The sequence below is a fragment of the Zosterops lateralis genome (genome assembly GCF_965231275.1).
Source record: "Zosterops lateralis genome assembly, chromosome: 1".
In the NCBI taxonomy this organism is placed as follows: Eukaryota; Metazoa; Chordata; class Aves; order Passeriformes; family Zosteropidae; genus Zosterops; species Zosterops lateralis.
The window spans coordinates 51,179,006-51,202,156 of record NC_139762.1 but is presented as its reverse complement, the minus strand read 5'-3'; the positions used below and the strand labels follow the sequence as shown (position 1 = coordinate 51,202,156).

At 37.9% G+C, this 23,151-nt stretch overlaps 1 protein-coding gene across 1 annotated transcript in view; it reads left to right on the top strand.

Moving 5' to 3' along the window:
- Positions 1–23,151, top strand: part of CNTNAP2 (contactin associated protein 2) — a gene marked incomplete at its 5' end in the record, with an annotated part of 1,047,398 nt that overhangs the window by 961,272 nt on the left and 62,975 nt on the right. The window contains 2 exons of the mRNA XM_083867656.1: positions 12,731–12,976; positions 14,427–14,560. Coding sequence (XP_083723782.1) covers positions 12,731–12,976; positions 14,427–14,560 — 380 coding nt within the window. The remainder of the gene's footprint in view (positions 1–12,730; positions 12,977–14,426; positions 14,561–23,151) is intronic.

Here is a 23,151-nt window from a genome sequence, read left to right as displayed (position 1 = left end):
AAATGCCCAGTGCAGGAGGCGGAGTAGGGGGAAGCTATTTGCCTGAGTAAAGAAAAAAAATAAAAAAACCACAATGGAATTGATGCTTTAGCTTAATTAAATGAATAAGTAAATCCTGTTTAACATTTTTTGCTAGTAAGTCAGATTATGCATCTGTTGTGGTTTGAAAAGCAAAACGAATGAGAGGCTCCAAGTCAGAGATATAATTTAATAAGAAGAAAGGTAAAAAGGTAAAAATAAAATAAAATAAATGCAATAACACAAAGGATCACTGACAGAGTCAGAATACAACCTGAGCAGGATGGTGGAAGCAGTCCAGGTGAAGTGCTCTTCCTGAAGCAGTGATCCTGTAGAAAGGTCTGGTAGCTCTGGTCCTCTGGGAATCCAGTGGGTAAGTGCCCTTGCACTGTCTCACACACCAGCTTATATCCAGGTGAGAATGCTTGGCTCCTCCCCCTGGGCAGAGCATCTCACAATAGGATGAGGAGTGTGAAGTGGGTCCTTGATGGCCCATTAAACAGAGATAACCCCTGGAGGGAGTTACCTGTGACTCATGGGCCAGGCATTGATGGGCCATTAGCAGAAGACGCCCCAAAGGTCATTAGTAGAAGAGGCAGGGGACTTGGGAAAAACACTAGCCCACCTGGTTTCAACAGTTCATGAAGATGGTGATAGAATAAATAGTTTGTGTACATCCTACACTGCAACCCAGGACAGCATCCATGTGTATATTTAAATGTGATTATTTAAAACCACATCTCTTATGAGGACTACATGTTACTTATTTAAATCAAATAACACAACAACAAAATACATCAGGAATGCCTGTAGTAATAGAGGTCTGACAGAGGGTATTCCACAGTCTTGAGCTGTAGAGCCATCAATTCCAACCAGCACAACGTCATGGTAACTTCTTTAGAGGAAAAACATGTATGATACAATTCTGCATGGTGCCAGCATGTTATGAGCCCCACAAAGATGTATCAAGCTGTGAGGGTTGACCGTCAACCTCCCAGAAATGGCTTAATGATAATTAGCGACTTGGCTGATCGGGTGCGTTTTGAAAAAGCAAAAGGTTTTAATTAAAGAGAAAATAACAAACAATACAAAGCAGAAATCAAAAGCTGTGCGGACTGCAGGGAAGCTCCTTGCACCTGCTAAGACACCGCAGAAAGCCCCAAGAAGCTTTGTGCTCTTTTTCAGGTACTAAACGATTTAGGAGGGGTTTTTTGGCAAGTTGTCTGATAGAAAACAGCTACATTTCTGAGGAACAGCTAAAGAGACCAACTGGTGCTTTTGTCCTGGCACTGAGCCAATTACAGTAAGAAGAGCATAGAAGTTTCTAGTTCATCTCCCTTAACACTCCCAGGAGTGTAACTTAAACTCTTTTCCTAATATGAAACATTAAGTTGGGTGTGGGGGTGCAATGCAACACATGGATTTAAACAAAAGCTACCTAGTCACTCAGACATGTAGGTATGATGTTTGGGTTGAGTATCTTATATATTGGGAGGCCAGCATATGGCTTAAAAATTTTATCCATCTGTAAGTAGATCAAGTCTTTTAGTGCCTCAAACTGGGTTAGGGATTGAACCTGATAGGATAAGGGAAGGCACAGAGCTCCCACGTTTATGCCAGTCTTTTGGAAATGCTTAAAATATGTTCTGAATTTCACAAAAGCAATGATAGTAAGAGAGCAATGTTCTGTGGATTAACAGGTCTGCATGAGAAAGAAAGGCAAGGAGCAAAAAAAAAAATTGAGAAGAAAAGCACTGATTTATTTTTTCTTGTTTGACTGTCTAACCCACTGCTTTTCCTAATCATTTTAAAAGCTTTCTCAGAATTTCAGCTAAAAGTGTGAAGACTCTTCTCATCAGTATCCCTGATGTTAAAGAAACCTGTACCCTCATAAAGTGCTCCTCTGCTTTTACAGTCCTCTCTGAACCAGGAATCCTGCAGGCAGTCTAGGTCACCAGACACCAGAGTCACCTCATGCACCTAATTTGGCAGTAGGGAACAGCACCTGGCCTTTGATGTTTCGGTTTTCAACTCTTTCTTAACATCTCAGTGTTTTCTTCCAAGTCAAAATCTGAGAATTATTTTGCAAATACCCATACCATGCTCTCTTTTAGCCACACTTATGGGAAGCATGAAGTTTATAAGATAAATAGGCAGTATTTTTACTTGATGCTCTATTATGGACTGAATTTCCTCCCCACATACTTCAGCCACTTTCATTTATATAGACATTTATGTTCACTTCCATTTCATTCTGCCACAGCAAAGCTTTGTCCATTGCTGATGTTGGTCCCATACCGGGCCTTTTCCAAAATCCAAGGGATTGTTTTCATATCACCAAATATTCACATCATCAGATATGGATGAATCTCTGGCATGATTATTTTATAAATTCCAATAAATACAATGTATTTCTAGCACAGCAGAAGGGAAGCAGCTGCTTCTCTAGGTAATGGCTTCCACTGTGCTTGCATGCAGGAATTTCAAAAGCTTTCACCATGCTGTGTTGCTTCAAAAGCAAATTATAAAACATGTCCATTCAGTTCAGGACTGTATATACAGCAGCTCCTGAGAATGTGAATACAGTAATTTCAGTTAATTTAGCAAATGGTTTGTCCTGAATAATGGTGATGCATATTTAGTATTTCTGTTCACTAATGCAGTTATATGGTAGAGAAAACCCATTCAGGCTGGAATTGGGTCAATCTCTTACAGATCACATGTGTTGACTCAAAAAAAAAAAAAAAAAAAAAAAAAAAAAAAAAAAAAAAAAGGAAAAGAAAAGATAATTACTGCTATGCCACAGTCACTGAATTCATACTGAATTCACTTTATAGCTTTTCCTGTATTGCCAGAACTCATCACATTGACTTTTATTTGTGAGGGTTTTGTTCCTCTTAGGGATAGGTAAGCCCCAACCTTCCACCAAAACTCACTTTAAGCTGAATTGTTTAATTTTTCCTGGATATGGAGCTAGCAGAATAAAAACACACCATTTTTATGGGGAATAACTGAGCACCTAGCACGGGCAAACCCTGGTTTTGGCTGCCCTGTAAGCACTTCCATAGCAACAGCAGTAATACCATACTATGTAATACTCTTCTCCTGATCAGTCTCCCAGTGCAGCCAAGGACCCGGAGCTCTGACAGGAATATTTTGGGCATGCAGTGAAACTTGCTGTGAGCTGATGCTCATGCAAAAGTACTTTTGTTAGTGCAGGGATGTCTGTTTCATTTAAACATGATATCAGATCTCCGTTTTCAATATCAAATCTGCTCCAGGCTAAAAATGGCTCTCTAAATCCTTTAAATCTTATGTACAAGGTGCATATTGCCAATTTCCTATCTTTTAGTGCTGAAGACTGCTGCACTCCTCTAGAATATCCCCAAGTGTGATTTAGTGTGAGTGAGTTTATGAGCTTTCCCTACAGAAAGAACAATGGGACACTGGGGAAAAAGCTAGAGGATAAATTACACAAAATAGACTGGGTTTGGGGCATCCTATGATTGAAATAATTGTAAAATCTCTGTAACAAACAATGCTGATAATGAGATCTTTAGAACAGTTCATTTACAGCCCATTACATTTACATTGTCAATTTAACTTACATTAAGCCTTTTAAATCAAGTAAAGCACTGGAACAACTTATGTGCGCTGTCAAGCTTCCTAGACTTGTGAAAGAAGGGAGTCCTACATTTTCTAATAGCAGCTCCTGGAATCTTGCACTCTGTCCTCTTGGTCTATGAGACAAGAATGAATGTATTTCCTAGAAACAAAGGGCAAGCATTTATAACATCTGCAAAATAAGTAATGGCAAAACAGCCAAATATGTTTTTATTTTTAAAATATTCTAATAATTTATAAAAGTTTATAAAAATTGGAAGGGTTTTTGGAATTTTTTTCTGTAAAATAAAAATTATGCCTAAATTATATTTTAATTTATTTTGATGAAGAGATTGTAATTCTTATATTCCAATCCATTTTTTCATTAACACTTTGACACTTTCCCTCTGTAAAAGCACTGAAACATCTATGAACATGTTTTCAAATACTGTACAATTTGTTTTCAATTAATTTTGTTCTTTATAATGACAGAGTTGAATATTGCTCTGTCACTTTTATAACCTGCACCATAGTATGCTGTTTGTTGTTGTAATACTGTATAAGTCTAATATGAGGCAAGCAAAAATATTTTCCTTTGTCACCTTCACTAGGAATTCACATTGGCTGCCACAATATAATATGGTTAGTGCTTTGCAGGATAGACTAGGGCTCGGTTTCATTATTTCACTCCTCTGAGTAAATATTCCAGGCCAAATAGGTCTGTTGATTTGATAATCAGTAGTGCCTGACATCCCATCCAAACCAATATGAGATATTACCAGAAGAATATGCTACTGAGCTGGAGTGAAAGGTGGCACAAGGTAACACAATATTTGACGCAGGAAACTTGCCTTATCCAAAAGCTTTATTTTGCTATGGAAATCACTTGCCTGCAGTGAACTTTTTGGGGTTGGTTACATACTGCAAGTGCTAGCAGAAGAGACAGGAAAATCAAAGGAAAAAAGAAACATTGTTGTAAGGAAATCACCATATAACGGTGCATGAGTAATAAATACACCTCACAATACAAGCAGGCCTCACTTGTTGTAGATCCTTTTGCTGATGAAATCTGTCCTTAGAGCCACTGACTGATGACTGACAAGAAATTGCATTGTCTCCAGCCTTATTAGCAGCACATCACAATGTGAATGGTGTTGTAGTGGACTGGAAATTACACTATTTTTTTTACAAGGACAAAAAGAAGTATGAAAATGCAATCTGACATCTATTTTAACTGAATTTTTGTTTCGTATCTGAGGCATATGCAATTGGTTTTACTTCTTTCATTGCTCAGAGAAATTGCTCTGAGGACTAGCTGAAGTGTTTGTGCCATCCTGCAGATTGCTTTCTGACCTTTCCCTGTCCTTTGTTTAAGCATAAATTCTCTTTTTCTTTTTTCTCCCACAGCTGTCCTATCATCATAAAAGCATTTCTGAGAAAACAATTAATTTTTGTTCCTCTGGAAAACAAACTCTTTCCTCCCTTTAAACAAAACAAAACAGAGCAAAGGTCAAATGCAGGGCTTGTGGCAGCATTCTGATGTGGGACATACCCCAGGGAGAAAACATTCCTCCTTTGGTTTTGAAATGCAGTGGAACAACAGTGGGAGAAGAAATTGCATCCACCAGGAGTGAGGCCAAAACATAAAAATTTAAATTTTTTATTTATATATATATATATATATATAGCCGGTGCTATGATTTATGTGCCTTCGGGTATGCTGGAAGGGTAAATTCAAAGCTTTCCAGTTTCTTTGCAGTTACTCAATTTGCATTAAAAAACAGCTATAGGAGATGCTATACTCTTTTTTTCTTTTCTTCTTTGGAGTAAAGCTCAGATTCACAGTGTGAATTCTTGCAGTCCTTAAGACAATGCCCAAAATTATCTCCTTCATGTTTGTTTTTATATTTGTATGAACCCTGAAAGCACTCACTCTCACAAGTAGTATTGTAACAGTCAGGTTTCCTTATTTTCCTTCTTTTTCTGCTCCCTTCTATGTCTCAAAGAGAAAAACCAGCTTTTTACTAGGCTGAGTGTGTGCAAGGCATGTCAGAGGGCAGCACCTCTGCACCCTTCCACCAACTCTCAGACTAACACTCAATCACCTCCAAATTCTGCCCTGGTTATACTCATTCAATTCCCTTTATTTTGCTGGTTGTAAAAATATTGCATTGTTTTCTGAAAGCAATGGTGAGGTGATTGTTAGAGTGTTATAAGGTAACTAACTTCTTAGTTTTCATAATTCAGAATCACAGAACCCATAAAATCGAGGCAACATTCCCTCCCAGACCTCAAAAATTTCTACCATTTGCAACATGATTGTGATCTGCTAGCTGAAAGTTACATGAGAAATTTTCTTCAGGTTGTTAATGTTAAGCTCCCACTCTGGTAAGTCTGAATGCTGCAGTCAGGCTTTTTTTTACCTGTAATCATACTTCAGGACTCAGGTTTTAACCTCTTTTGGGTAAATATATATACTCACAAAAAATAGATATAGTTTCTAAAGCTATTCCATTCTTCAGTCCTGTCAATATTGCCTTATTAAACATCCCCTATTTTATGCTCTAGTGCTTTGAAAGTTTCACTTCAATGCAACACTTCTTTCACTGGAAAAAAAAAAAAACAACGTGTTTTTCTTTTTAAAGAAAAACTAACCTTCCCAATAGTACTTACACATCTTAAAGAGACATCAACCTGGTTATAAACTGATTATCAACCTGATTATATCATTGCTAGGTCACTTATCATCCATATTAAACTACTTATAAAAAGCACAAATTCCTTATTTTATACACAGAAAACAAATAAATCAGGGAATAAGTTAGAAAGAAAAATACTTAGTCCTGGCTCAGAAAACATGATTAACTTTCTTGATCAGACAACTAAAATATGCCTGCTTTAGTGTCATTGCTCACTGAATGCAGATGTTTTGTGAAAGTTAACATTGCTGGCTGCTGCATGCCTGTGCAAAGGCAGCTGAGAGGTCTCACACCAGACACCTATGTGCAATATTTATACATCTGCATGCTGCTGAAGTACTTTTGGCACCTCACAAGACGATAGGGCATTTATGCTTACAATAGCTCTGTGATGTGCCAAGATGTTTTTATTGTGGTGATGCAGAAAGCAAATGAAGGGAGGAAGGATCTGCTCAGATTTAAAGTGGATACCTGTAGAACAGGAAGGAATTGAAGCCAGGTCTCACCTATTGAGATTGTTGCTCTGAAGACTGTGAAATCAGCAAATGACAGTCTCTATATTTCTCAAATGGCTCTTGCAAAGTACAAGTTTTTCTCTGAGGTTACCTAAAAAGCACCTCCCTAGACTCCCTGGCAGGAAATCATGAAATCTGCTCTGTTGTACGCTTGACATCACATTTTCTTCCTCCATCCAATTTTATTTGATGGCAGAGAAGAACTTGGTGTTTAGGTTTTTTGGGTTTCTTTTAACCATTATGGATATTTCCACTAGAAATGGATCTGGCTTGTCATTGCATTCAGGGAAACATAGCACCTGTTTCCCTTACTCTGAGTCTGTTGACCCAGACATCAGATCAAATATCTATAATACTTTCAAATCAGTACACAATGAACTGCAAGTGCAACTTTCCTGACATTTTTAGGCTTTCTCTGGCATGCACACTTCTGTCCAGATATAGAAATGTAGAATAAAGCCCTGCTTTGCAGGGCTAGTACAAAAGTAGATTCAGAGCTCAGCCCTGTTTAACATATCAAACTGTATCCTGGCAGAATCTACATGTTGGCATCAACTAGGGAGGCTTGAAAGTGTAATGAATCAGGTGGCTAAACTCCATCTTCTGGGGCACTCATCCTGTTCTACTGAAGGTAGTGGGAATCTTTGCATGGATTTACAATCATACCCCGAAGTTTCACTGGTGCACATTATTTTGTATATACCCTGATTCTGATAGTTCAATAAAGCCTTTTTTATACTGAGTGCTGATATATTCATATGGAAGAAGGAAGTCCTCACTAGGTTCGTATTTTATTAATGTCTACGAGTAATTTCTGTACTTTGGTGGAAAGTTCAAACATACATCACAAATTATTAGAGTAAGAGCAGCCAGAATCTGAGACTTGAGGATGTAGAACACTGCATTTAAATTCCCACTTCCTGATTTCACACCCTAAATGTGCCTGAAGGTAGAATAAGATGTTAAGTGAGCTAACCAGATAAATTATGATAAGCATTATCACCTTCAGAGGTTTCAAATTCTCTCCCAGATCAACAGCTGTGAAGTTCTGACCCTTTACTGATGCCCTATGGCTGGGAGGTATCTGAGCAAACAAGTCTTAGTCTTTGTGACCACATTCCGTGACCACAGACACAATTTTAGGCACTCCCTAGAACAATTTTTGCCATAAGATGAACAAGCGAGCTCTGGTTAATCTATATTCAATATTCATAACTACATGTAAAACCAAAAAATAAGGGAAATTGTGCAAGAAGACAGAGGGGTTATTCAACCCTCTACCTTGTTTGAAGTATCTTTGTACATGCATCAAGTGTTAGAATGTCTCCTGTGACTATCCTTGCTTAGGATTTTGAAAAAGCTGCTTTTCACAGCCAGAACTTCATGCAGAGAAGACATATCACTGAACACTGGCAAGGGGCATCACAGAGTGATAACTTTAATTTAATGAATCTGAGCAGGACCAAGGAGGTTTAGGGCCTCCAGATAGGACATGCTTACAGCTGTAAGAAGTCAGCTTTGTGAAACAAAGCTTTTTCCTTCTCCATTTCTCATGTTCTTGCCAGGCTCCATAATTGCCAAGATTTTGTCTCCAGCTTCTGTTAGGCAGGTATACCCTGTTATGCCCATTAAGTAAGTAACCAGCACTACTTCCTCCTTGGTTTCCAGGTAAAAGGTGACAGAAATCAGGTCCAGTTTGCTTGGAAAAATATGAGATGGCAATTTGAGTCAGTGAGAGCTCTCCTAATAAACGAGATTCCATTCCTTATGATGCTGCACTTGAAAATGTCCTGTGTTGAAATCCTGAACCTGTGAGGTTTGGGGTTGTGGCTTGGGGACTTTTTGGTAGATCCACAGAACTTCAGCTTCTTTATTTATTAAGAATAAAGTCTGGTACTTGATTCATGACAATTACTATTAACATTCCTATCCCAATTGTCAGCATAGAACAAACTCAATTGCTCTAAAGACTGCTGAGCTCTGTATCTCTTATATATATACACCCACATAGAAAATCTTGCTGAAGTTGTGTTCAGCCACACCTATGCCATGCTGGCAGTGTTTTTCAGAGGTGAGAAAAAGATTAAGGAGAAAGAAGACAAGTTCTCTATGTGTCTGTATGGCTAGCAGAATCATTATAACTACCTAAGAACAGAACCAACATTGACATTTCACTGATGTAAAAAGCAGTAGAGGACAATCAGATTCCTACTTACATTTTCTTAGGTCTACAGCACCGGCCAAGAAATGTCATGAGACTTCACAAGTTTTGTCAGAGAAATGGGGATTTTTGTTGCTATTTGGCTTTTTCCTCCAGTCTTTCAATACTTCTCATTCCAGACAGAATGAGAGTGTACAAAAATAAAAGTAGCTCAGTGAAGAGAGAGAGACTGTGGAGATGACCAAACAATTATAACCTTCAAAATAACATTGTCAGTTCTGGGTATATGTGCATTTTCTGTGAAAGTTTTGGATCACCTTTCCAAATTGCAGTTGGACAATTTTGTAACACATGTGCAATTCACACTGGGACACCCACCTTTCTTGATAAAATTGTTTCTAATAATCCACAATTCTTGTTCTGACTTCCTCTACAAAGTCAGTCCAAAGTGTTTATATCTGAAAACTCTGTTAACAGAGAGCGACTGCACTGTATATTGGTGTAAAAATAGGTATTAATTTCTGAAGAAAACAGATCTGTTACCACAATGTTCACTTCTCTAAAGCCTCTGCTTTGAAAGGGCAGTCTGCAGAGCAACCTTTACTCTGCACTGTGCCTGATGTTCCAAGAGTCTCCTTTTCAGACAGCATTTCAAATTTTACAGAAGAAAAGAGAGTTGTGCATGGAAACTTCCCTCACATTTCAGCAGCAGGGTTTGGACTCCTCCTTATTCAGTGAGCTCGAATGGTTTTCTTGGATGAAGGACTTTATACTCCTTCTAACACAACTTCAGGAAGAGGCTACACTTGTGACCTGAAGTGCAAATCTCAAGGTCACCACTTGTGACCCAAAAAGTAGGTAGCTTTTTCATAAGGTCAGCCCTCAGCATTTCCAAGTTGTCTTATACCTGCATTCAAGATAGAGAAAATTATCTTTTAGCTATTTTTAGTATGTCCTAATGATTTAAACAGCCTTCTCCTGTGAGTTGCTGAGCATTTTGCAGTCCTGCTGCAAGGATTTCAGCTTCTTTCAGTAAAGAGCATAATCATGTGCATCAACCTCTTTGATGAGCTGGAACTTGAGAGAATTCAATATATTCCTATTGAAGGCCCAATGCACTCACAAAGCCAAAGTGAACCTTCCTCTTATCCTGCCTTTTAAAAGAGGTGATGTGCATGTGAGGAGAATTTCAAGGTTTATTACAATACCCTATATGCCTGTAGTAATACAGCTACACTGAAAATTATTTTCTCAGCACAAATCAAGTTAAACATACAGAACATGCTCAGCTCCATCGTGAAACCCTTTTGGAATAAAAAGTCACAGAACAGAGTATTGAGAGTTAGAAGGGACCCACAAGGATGATTGAATTCACCTCACAGAACTGCAGAATAATCTGAATACCATTTCAGAGAGCACCATTTACTTAAAGCTTTCTTTGTAGTAATGAACATTTAACGTAGCAATTTATAACATTTACAGCTCTGGAAAAATGCTTCACACGCTTTCCAGTTCAGCCCCAGAGCAGTGCTGAGGTCAGGACAGAAGGTCCCAGTATTCCCAGAGTGTGAGGCCCTGGGCAAGCACGGCACCAGGCAATTCCAAAGATTACTTCTAAAATGAAAGGCGTGACAAGCAGTAAACAGGCTGGAGGCGAACATAATTGTGCATCAGTGTGCTCTGTGTGTGTGTGTGGAGCCTCCACGGGCGCTGCGCTCCCCTCCAGCAGTGACAGCGGCAGGACCCTGCATGGCCAGCAGCTCTGCCAGCGTAATTGATAGGGCATCTGCCCCAGAAGCAGCTTGTGTGAACCAGAAGCAGGGGCTGAAGAATAAATTAGTGGCCACAGGGATATTTTTAGGCCCATCTTGCAAATATTTGGAGCTACTGCTTTAGATTTACTGCGTGCTAACGCTTGTTTCTTACAGCACTGTTGAAGGCAGAGGACATCATGAGTTGGGGAAGTTTTTTTCATGACAGGGACCTTCACTTTTAATCCAGGAGCACTAAAGTTGAGACTACTGCAAAATATAGTTGTTAAATGAAATTGCCTCTCCCATAACTTTTTTGGGGTGATTTAACTTTTCCCCTATAAAATGGCAGCTACAAATCCATCAGAATGATCAAATTATTTATAGCACTTCAGGGCCACAGCTTGCCTATGTGTTTTATATGTCCATCTAGTGACAGCAACTATGATAGTCTGAGTTTGGGAGAATTTTTTTTATGATAGCAAGAAAACATAAAGCTTTTCCAGTATTAGGTTTAGCAAAATTCTGGAAAGAATCATCAATATGATTTTATAATTTTACCTATCCTCTTACTTATTCTCTGCTCAGCTACTCTGAATGAATTCTGCAGGCTCGTTCCTAACTTGCTTTGTGTCTGTGTAAAGCTTTGAAAACAGGCATCTTCCTTCATGTGTTTTGAGATAAAGCCTTTGCTTAGAACTGTATGAAGAATCAAACTGCTAAAACAGAATAAAAACAAATTTCTAGTTTAGATGGGCAATTTTTCAAGAAACTGTGGCAATTTTGCATCATGTAGAAAGGTAGTAGGCACTGAAAGACTTTTTCTAAAGCTGTTTATAGTCTTAGGAATTTCTTATAGCCCTTCTTTGAATACAGTACTCATATGTTATGATTATAATATTTTTAATCATTGTTTAATATCTTAAAAAATGTTCATAAATGCACCTTCTTAATGAAATTCATATATTGTTTGAAAATTTCCTTTCACAATATTATCCCAGACAGCGCAGCTGATCCAGTACCAAGATGTCTCTAAATGAATGACTGCCATAGGAAGTCAGTCAAGTGATCCCCCGTGGAGTAGATGATACCAGTGGTGGCCAATTGTGCAGTAATTCCTGTAGGAGGTTGTCAAAGTCAGCTGTTGCTGCGAGAACATCAGCCTGGAATTATGATTTTAATGTTGAGGAAGAGGCAGGACTGCATTATTATGGGAAGCACTACCAGTGCTTTTTCAGCTGAAAGTATTAATTCTGTCAAAAGTAGCTTTATTTTCTGTCAGGAGTGTTGGAACACCACATTTTTTCTCAGATTGGTTTGAAAACTATAGCACCTCCTGAGATCTACAGTTCAGGTATCTCTTGCCTCTTGTTCCCAGCTGAGTCAAACTCCCTAGTTAATTTTATCTCCCATAAGGGCATCCTTGTTATGGAGTTCTTATGAATGGTTGTGCTAGCAGTAGATAAACTACAAGCATTGTGTCCAGTCCTTTTAGGGGCTGCAATTTTCATCATTCCTTTGAGAGGTTCTTCCATATCCACTCAAATTTGCTGGTCAGAACTGCTGTTTTTCCTTTTCCTTGACTGTTGTTTGTTTACTGTGTCCTTTAAGCCACTATTCTTTGTATCTCCTTCTGTGGAGCATTACCTACTGCAAAATTTCAACGAGAATAAATTTAAATCATAATTAATTTTGTCTGTAGTATTGATATGAGATTTAGGCATAGGCTTTCTGTGCACCCCAAAGGAAATATTTCCTTTTCTTTGTGAATCCAAGTACCCACCAATAAAATGGAGATTGTTCTTTTCATTCCCATAGGAAAATAATGAGGCTCTTGACCTAAATATTCTGCTAAAATAACACAGCAGTAGAAACATGCACAGATTAGTACTGATCAAGTCACAGTAATATGTTTCAACCAAAAGGTGTCAGCACATTTACTTTACCTTTTTTTTTAATCCTCCTTTTCCTTTTCTATTCAAGATGTGGGAGCATTTTTTGAAGAAGGAATGTGGCTTCGTTACAACTTCCACTCCCCAGGGACTAGTGTGAAGGATTTAGTTAGCCGGACACTTTTGAGTTCTGCAGATCCTGAGATCACAGCACCTGACCTCAGCTTGAACAAAGAAGAGCTCAGCTTCAGCTTCAGCACCACCAAGTCCCCTTGTGTCTTACTGTATGTCAGCTCCTACACCCCGGACTTCATGGCTGTGCTTGTGAACCCCAATGGTAAGAAACTGCTCTGGGCTCTGTCCATTGAAGGCACAACTGACAATACCAGGCTGACCTTCAGAGGAAGCTTTGAGTCTCTTCACCCTTGTCACACTGCTTCTGCTAGATTTGGTACAGATGTAACTGTTCTGTTTAGTGGTGTTTCTTCAGCCAATCCTCCTTCACAAAACAAAACCAACCAAACAATAGAAACCAAAAACCTGCTATAACAGTCAGACCCCTGCCATGAACCAGCATTATGGTGGGGACAAGCAGACATCCACATGAAGGCACCTGAATAGTTGAACTGGCAGTAGTCCAGTAGTTCCTAGTAGTCAGTAGAAAGTGTCATGTACTGTTCTGAAAATCTGGATACTCACTGAGCTGACTAAAATATGGATGCAGTGTAGTATTTAATGTCCTAAACATTTTGGTGATGGATGAAGGTTGGATATGCACCATTTGCTGCTACAGTATTAAAACTCTATATGAACTAAATATATTGTGATTCCAAATAGTGCCTTAGTGCCCCATGAACATCATAATTAGGATGATTTTACCACTGTTGTCTTTTATGGGATAATATGAGTATTCTACATGCCACTCATTTTTTTCCCTTCATGGGAAAGAAAGGACGTGCATGAAAGCAATCCAACATCACACAATTAAACTATAGTTATAGAGGTCTAAGTCTGCTCTTTTGGACCAGAATAATTCCATTTTTCATCAAGAGTGTGGGCTGCATTTCCTTTTTCAAACATCCTTCCTTTTAATCAAATATTTAAATGTGTTATGAAGAGCAGACACTTCACTTTTGTTTAGAAAAAAAAATCTGTCTGGCAGTACGTTATGAATATCAATTAGCCACTCCTGACTATACTTTTCTAACAACATAACCTCAGGTTTTTATTTCACAATATAATACTAATTTTCCGTGGAAGTCCAGACAGTCACCCATCAACAACAATTAAATGTGAGAGCAACAAAATCTCGTGTGAATTATGTGTGAGTGCTAATTTGTTGTAATTTTGCCTTTATTCAATGCATGTCAATGGTTTATTCTTCAGAAAATGTTATGCTTTGTATAATTTCAAAGAATTTTACTGCAGCAAGTATAATAATTCAACAATAAAGTGTTACTTGATGTGCTCAATTTTGTACCAATTGTCCATATTGTTCAAGGCATAACTCCAATTTGTTTGGTTTGCAGTCTGGAGTGTTTACAAACACTGTGGTTTGGAAATGCTGGTCATTGTCACACTTCTGGGTTATAAACTAGAGGCAGTTTCAGCCCAGTAACTTTATAATCTCAAACACCAGCTCTTCTCTTACTGCAGAGGCCAGCTATGAGAGCAATTAAGTGTGAAATGATAACAGCTGTATGTGAAAATAAAGACAGGAAAATAGCTGGTGAATAAAGATCAAAGTACCTGAGGGTGCTTTTCACATTTTTTGTCTTTTTCACTAGGGAATCTGCAAATCCGGTACAACCTCGGGGGCACCAAGGAGCCATATAACATTGACATTGACCACAGAAACATGGCCAATGGGCAGCCCCACACTGTTAATGTCACACGGAACGGGCGGGACATCGTACTGCAGGTAAATTGTTTGGTTCCATTATTCGTATCTTGTAGCTTTTTGTTCCTTGATAAGTCCCAGTCCTCTGAAAAGATTGGTGCTATTTAGAAAATAAAAAGTACAGTAGATGGGCTCTGCCTGCAGATCACACTCCTAGGAGTTAATAAAAGCTATTCCCTCCCTCCGCTGCATCAACTCACATTGTTCTGAAATTCTTTTAGTGTGATGACATCTGGGCTAATACAGGTGTCACTGTATAAGCTTGAGGGCATCAGAGACACCTGGGCTGATAGATAACATGGGACTTAGGATAAACCTGTGCCATTCTGGAGCAGCAGCTGGAAGCCAGGAGGGATACCCTACAGCATTTTAAATGGCAGTGAAGCCTGATGCAAATAATATCATTCTGTAAGTCCTGAGTCTGCAAATGAGAATGTCTTTAAATTTAAATTTACCCTGCAGTCCAGTGAAATCACAAGAGCTGTTTTGCAAAGATGAGCAGATGCCTCAGTGTCTGTGTGACATGAATCTGAGAGTATTGTTAAAGGCACATACATCTGGCTTATTTAGATTTTGGTGCAGCACAGATAGGAACTTCATCTCTCCATATATCCCAGTTTACAAAACTTTGATAGTATAACGCTGTTTAAATAACTGAGGGGAGCACTGCAAGAAGCAGACAGTGTTTCCAGGCAGCCTCCTCTCTGTGGTCATCGCAGGACTCTCTTTTCATTCCCTGGTTGTCACATCTGCAAACACGGAGATTGTGAGCAGAGTATAAGAACAGTTTTGTTGGCAGGAAAGTCAGGTGGATGGGAGACATTAACCTGGATTTGTTAGTCCAGAAGAAGCAAACAAAAACCAATAACAAATGAAATACAAAAAGGGGAAGTTTCCTTGAGAACCAAGCCAAAAGGTGAAGGATGGTAGCCATCACAGTATTATCTACCTAAATATTAAAATCAATCCCTGACAGTTATTGTTCAAGGTATCAAAAGGAAACTTTTCAGCACGTTACAATGTCATTTGACTGAGGCTCATAGTACTCAGAATAACACTGAATGCATTGAAGTAGAATTGTCACAAAGTTATTCACAAAATTCCAAACAACCTAAAAATATATAAGTGGTACATCCAAACTCTTTTCAGGCTTTTGAAGATTGGAAGGGATATATATTGATATATATATCTATCTTGCATGCTGTTGCATTTATTTCTCCCACAGCTAGATGGAAGCAAAGGAAGACCTATAGTTTGGTGTTAAATGCTTTTATTTTGGGGAATTTTCCTATAGAGTCCTAGCTGGCTGATTTCGGCAGCTGTAAACTAAATAAATTATTTTCCAAAGGGATCAGATGAGACACCTTGCCCAGCTGGAAGTTATGTATACAGTTAAATGTTCCAGCCTTGCATCAGCTCACCTGAACTTGGTTGCCAACAATTTTTTCCCTATGTTTTATGAGTCCACTGTCTGTCTAGAACTTTGAAGAGCCAGAAACATTTGGTTTGTGTTGCTCTGCTGGGGTAAAAAAAAAAATTGAATCTATTTGATCTGCTTAAAATACAACCGATTTATGTAACCAGACAGCAGATACATGTGAGGCTTATTACATGAGATGATCTGTCTGATGCACATGCAAGAATAGGGAAAGAAGGGTCCCAAACAAAGCAAATCCCGAAATCCTGTCCCTACTCTATCCTGAAAGAGACTATTTTGATCAAATTTTGTTTGTCCTCCATAAGTTTATTTTATTACTTATCTGCTTGCCTTCTGTAAATGAGACAACTGATATGAACAGAAATGAATTTGTTAAGTAGATTGTTCATTTGAAAATTACTCCTGATGAACTCCTCATAGTGTTTGAAAACACAAGATATAAATACAGTTTTTCTCAGTATTCAGAGGACAGATCATAAAGTATGAGTTTTGTCTTGCAGATTTGAGCTATGAACATTTGAGTAGACTTTTATTTCCTGCTAAATCCTTCTCCAACCTGATGAGCAGCTGGTTTGCTTGCTTTTAAAGAAGACAGCTTGCTTGCCAGGTGCTGTTGCTCACACTTCCAGATCTCTACAGGGCATAAAAGTGTCACAAGAAGGATTTATTTCTCATCAAAGCTTCAATTCAAGAGCACTCAGTATTTTTGAGATCTTAACAGCAAGTTCATACTTAGAGTACCTGTCTTTCTAACTTACTGTAATAACCCTGTAGTGCCAGAGAGATTTAAAAAATCTGAAGCCAGGCAATAAATTGGTACCGTATGAACTGTGTGAATCAGAGTTTTATCATGATTCTCAGGAGTTTCGCTTGCATATAAATATGAAAAAAGACTCATTAGTGAACTCTATGAGGCTTCACCTCATGCTGGGAGACAGGAGGCCACAGATTACTTACATAAAACCAGAATTTGAGGAGGGATTTGAAATCAGCATATCCACAATACTATATGTCCATAAGGTAACAAAATAAACCCAAGAACAAATATTTAGTGTGAATTACTTTTATTATAATTGTTCCTAACATACCATGGCACTCAAGTCTGAAGGTAGCAGCAAAGGCTCTGTCAAATTATCTTTATATTTCAGTTTTATACATTCACTGACTGCAGACAAATCAATAGTTAGTTCTATGTTAAATAACAAGCTCTCAATTGTGTTGCCAGTGGTTTCTCAAGGATAAGATTAAGGATATACAGTCAATTTACGTGTAAGAAAAAGTAAATTACATAAATTCAGGGACATAAAGATATACTTGTTTTTTCATTTCCATTAGGGGGACAAAATGAACATTTGATAGTAACAATTCCTATCCCTCCCCTCTAGTAAAATACCAGATACTAGTAATCATGGACACTAGTAACCATCTCCAAGGTTCCATTGGAGCTCCTGTGGCAAGAAAAAATTCACCTGTGGCGAGAAAAAGCCCGGACTGATGGATGGGGAATGCATTAGTCCAATAAATGACATTTCTGGAGTTGAGCTTTAGGTTATGGAGGGCAAGTTTTACTTTGTTTGACTTCATTAGAAGATTTCATGCTTCAGCAGGGTATTTTACATATCATAAAAGCCAGATCACTCTTTACCAAGTGTTCATGGGTGATTAACACTATTCACACATCAGTAAAGTCTTCTTTGAAGAAAGCCAAGGACAAAAGCTCTCTAGCAGAGGTTCTGATCCAAAGCTCACTGAAGTAAATGAAAAGCCTTCCACTGCCTCCAGCAGGCTTCAGATTGTACCTTAAAGGACTATGATAGTTGCATCCTGAGTGCAAGATACATACCTTCTGCTTCTTTGCATGTCCCTAGAGTAAAATCAGGATGGAATCTGGATCAAAGACTTTATATTCTGTTGCACAAAGGTAGATCAGCCTTCTACAAAGAAAAACTAAAAGAAAAAAAAAAAAAAAGAGAGCGAGAGAGAGAGAGAGAGAGAAAAGTATTATATGCTTTGACTGTTAGTGGAATAAAGCTGATAGTCAGCAGGACTCAGACTGAGTCTGTCAGCTTCCTTACATGTACATTCTCAACAGGTCTCCAGGTCTCCATACCTACTTTAAAGCCATTTCTGGTAATGGTTTATGAGTCACAGTTTATAACACCTTCTTTGTTCCTGAAAAGGGTTACAATGGAGCAACTTCTTCAGGACTCTGAAGAAACTCTGCCCTAAGCTCTCAGTATGCTTTCAGGACAAGTATCAGCAGCCACTTCTCATCTTCTCAGAAGGCCACATAGAAGGATGGCTGACTTCTCTCTCTCAGCCTTGAACAATATGTCAAACTCTGGTGGGGCTGTACACAACAATACCATATAATCTCAATGTTATTTGCTGACTCTGCTCAAAATCAGCTAAATTGTGAGGCTTTATGGCTAAATCTTGACCTGAATTCAGCTGAGGCTGATAACAATACAGAAAATGTATTCCTACAAATCTCAATTTTCCAACTTCACCAGAGGCAAGCAAAAGTACACACCCATCTTTGTGAAAAATGATCAATGAAATATTTGACACTTACCCAAATGAAATCAAGAAAAAACAGAATTTTGCAAATCCATTTCCATTTAGAGCTCTGCACAACTTGGAAAGAGAGAAACATTGCAAACTCCTGGATGCTTTAAACATGTAAATCATACAAAGTTAATTCAAAACTAATCTGAATTACAAAACAAAATTGTCAACATAATAGCAATAAAATAAAATGGGGGCAGTGGAGCAAAGCAGTCTGCATATAATCCCCATCTTAAATGCAATTAATATATCAAAGATTTTATAATTGTAGATTAAATTTTGTTCTCATTAAAGCGAGTGGGAACTTTCTCATAGACTTCAATGAGACTGTAATGTTATCTCCCATCATTATTGTTGCTGTAGAATCACATCTAAATATGGTATGTTCTATATTTTGAAGCCTCAACAGAAAATTATCACAGTTTGAGCTCTTGCTTAAGAAAGGCCATTTAAAAAATCACCAAATTATTTTCAGCAGCTAACCCAAAAATAATGATATCAGTAAAACGAATTTTGTAGAAAGACATTTTGTCTAGCTTTAAAGACTTCAAATGATAGAAAATTTACCATCTCTTTTGGCTATGTCTTACTGTGCATAAGTACCATCCTTCTAAAGAATTTGCACCTAATTTACAGTTTGAATTCTGCAGACTTCAACATTTAACTTTGGGATCTTTGTGTCTAGGCTTGATAGATGAAAGAAATGTTTAGTGTCAGGCATCACTCCCCTTCACACTTTCTTAGAGATGCTGATTAAAACATCTTTTCATCTTGTCTGCAAGATGCTAGATAAACTGATCTATTTTAGTGTACCCTCATCCATCTATAGTTTTGAGACTTAAAACAATTTTTAACTCCTCTCTGAAAACTCTCCTTTTTGAGGCACATTTTGAAAAAAATTACCCTAGGATTAGAAATGGTAATGGTTGTTATGCCATCAAAATGATGTAGAAATACCACTTTTATTTATTTCCTTCATTTTCTGGGAATTATGCTGCCTCAGCATCCTTTGGGTAGTGCCATAAATTGTCTAGACACCAGATTAATCTGAAGGCTGGTTTAGCTAACGTTTAACTGGTAGGGAATGGGGAAGTACTGTTCATGATTTGAAAGGATCCAGTCAGATAGTATTTACAAATTCCATAGCTGCTGACATGAATAAAACATGCTATAAGTATCCAGGACTTTAATCACAGGTAAAACATGTAAACATCAATGCAACTGTTAACCCTCTGCTTTGTTTCCTAATACCCAGGTAATTCCACTACATCGAAAGAATAATTAATGAATTTCCAAACACGTTTTGCTTAAAGGAAAAAAAATCATTTGCTCTATCAATGGTAAAGGCCTTCCAGCTGAAATGAATTATTTAAAATCCCAAGGGATACATTCTTTTCACTATGTATTGCCCTTCTGTAGTGGCAATGTATTACTCAAAATGCTAGTGCCACAGAAAGGCAAACTCAGACCATTTTCTAGAGCAGAGCCATATATTAGATCTGCATGTTTAATGCATTAGCACTTAGATTACCCATAACTGCTAAGCTCTTTTTTCAATCAAAAGTTGCAAGGAAGTGGTTTTTACTCAGGTCTGAAAATATAGGGGTTTTTTTCCTACAAATAGGTGACAAATTAGCATAAAAAGCTATCAATAGATATCAATTAACTTCTGAAAAAAAACCCAAAGTTTTTATTGATACAATGTATCATGCCTATAACCCTAAGAAACATCTGGTTTCCAAAATACAATTATAGACCCTGATCTTTGCATAATTCAAGTTCCCTCCAACTATAAGAATTGCAAGAAGACATTGCAAATGACCAGGTGTTCAATACTGAAGTGTGTCTATAAGCAACAGCAAGAAACAACAGAACAGAATTTAAATTGTGTGTACCAGAAGTGAGCAAATAATTCACTGATTATTAATTTTTTTACCTGTTTTTTAACCTGTTCTTTTGTGCTCACAGGATGACCATGAGCTCCAAGCAATTTTGTTGATTTAAACCTTCACTGAATTTACTCAGTTTCTTAATTTTACAGTGTGACACACAGTATTTCAGTTAAAGAGAGCAGTAATAGGTAGACAGGAACCTCATGAATGAACAACTTCTACTCCCCTTTTGTGTGTGGTACAGTTAGTTAGTGGCATCTGCCAAGGTAAGCCAGCATATCCCCATTGAATCTCAGCTTGATTAAAGACGGACAAAAAGACTTTTTTCGAAAACCAGAACCCTTCTCACTCTTCAACAAACGAGTGGATGGAATATCCACACCCTGAGCATCAGGACATAGCATCATATCTCTCTCTTATTGGCAAAACACGGTGAAACAGTGAGAAAAACATCATCCATACACCCTCATTGCTCCCTGTGGTTTCCCTGTAGCTGCTGTAGAAAGGCAGAAGCAGATGACAAAGTCAATATCTTCTTAAAAGTTTTACCCTTTCTGCATCAGCTGAGATTATTTCAAACTTAGAAGGCTTTTAGAAGAATATTCCTCTTTACTTTCTGATTCATAAAACCTCTCCATAGGAGAGGAACTCCTTTACATATCCATCTTTCTCAAATCCTTTTAGAGCTTGTGCTGCTGGATTCAGGGGCATGTTTCAGCTGCCTTGTCCTAAACTTTGTCCATGTCTAGGCCACATATCATGATAAGACCCAGAAGTGAAATGTCTTCCTCATCCTACACCCCCATTTTCCTTGGAAATAAAGCTAAGGCCATTCAGGTCAGAAGGGAGCATGGTGCAGTTTAGTATTTCCTGAGTCTGCATATCAGAGCAGAGCAAAGGTCTGCAGAGCATATCAGCAGGCTTATCCACCTCACAAATGTGTTACCTACACTGGCTGTGCTGAAACTATTTCCTTCTTCTATAAGGTGCTTTCAGTGATAAATGTGTGTGTGTCCTCCTTGGCCTGTGCAATTGCTGGTTTTATAAAATTTTATAGGAATTAAAGAAACAAGGGAAGAACAAAAAAATCATTAAGTAATCCCAGAGTCCAAGACAAAGCTAAAAAAGTCAAAACCTACCATGAAATAGGTGATTTCCATTGTATGGAAGCACACATTGGACAAATTAATGTCCTGTGAAAGTCATCTTTAGGTACCTGAGGTAGATCTCTTTAATTTTAATGACTTGGCATTATATGACTTGCTATTGCTTCTGTTAACATTTATTGTAATTCATCTACTAAAGAGAGCAATAAAAAGTCAACAGATATGTGAAAGAAGCATCAGAGAATCGTTTCAATTGAAGGCAGCCAAACTAAATAGTGTTCCTTTCCTTAGCAGTGCTTGTGTTACGTTTTGAGTTATGTTTCTACAGTTCCATCTAAATTTTATCCAAAATTTTGTGAGTTTTTAGAGGGAGACAAATTATGTCTATCATTATTTAGGGGAGCAACAGCAGCTTCCAGGTATATATACAAGATTTCTGCACATAAAAGATTTAAGTTTTAAACCAGAAAAAAAATCCTTTTTTATTTTTTCACAAGGTATCTATGTTTTTTTCCATGTCTGTATCACATTAATCATATTTTTAATATAAATTCCTGCAAAAAAGAGACTTTATCATAAAAATACTGTAGTTGACCTTTATTTCAAATAAACAACTGCTAAAGGGTAAATCAGTGCATTACACCAGCAAAACAGATTTTTAGGAGTGGTTCCTAAAATAGCATTTACTACACCTCTACAGAAATTTCATCTGCAGAGCTCAAAGCACAGTGCCAGCCTTTAGTTTGCCTTACATCACACCAGTGAAGTGTGTGCTTCCTCGTGTGTTCCAGATGAGCAGTGAGGCTGCAGGTCTGTGACAGCCTAAGGCAGTAAAAAATTCTGGGTTTATGGTCCTGCCTGTTTCTCTGGATCCAGCACTCATTTACAGTCCATGCCTCGTCCCTGCTCTGGCTCTGATCTGATCAGCACTAACCTGGGTCAAGGACCTGCCCCGTCAGAAACAGATCAGCAGAGCTCTAGTGCCACACTAAGGAAGGAGCTGAACTGCAGGCAGAGCGGCCATGGTCAGCCTAAGCAATTACACAATTACTTCTCCAGTCTGCTCCTTTCCTCTTGAACTAGGAAAAAAGAAATAAAATGAAATATCACGAAATTAAAAACACTGGTTTAAATTTTTTTCCTAATCTTTTAGCAGGTGAATAATCATCTATATTACACCAATAAAAAGAATGTCATAATGCTTCCCATTTGATTTTCATAATCAACTTCTTTCTTTCTCATACACTGTTAGCATACCAGTGAGGAGCTCTAGCTAAACACCTGCATACCACCTCGTTATTTTCTTGGGATCACATGCCCAGTCTGTTCTAAATCTGTAGGCATTTTTGAGTAGGAATATTTTTATCATGTATTTTTACAGAACTTAACAGAAAAAGCCCTTTTTCGGGACAAAAGAAGTTGGTAACAAAAGTGGTAAATCATCATAATAATGCAGAAGAGAAATACTACACTGATCATGATGGTAACACACCCTTCTTTATCCTGCTACTGCTGAAGTCAGTAGCAGAGCTGTATTGACATCAGATGGTGTGAGATTAAGCCTTACAGCATTATTATTCCATCTGATTTTGACAATTTTTTTATAAA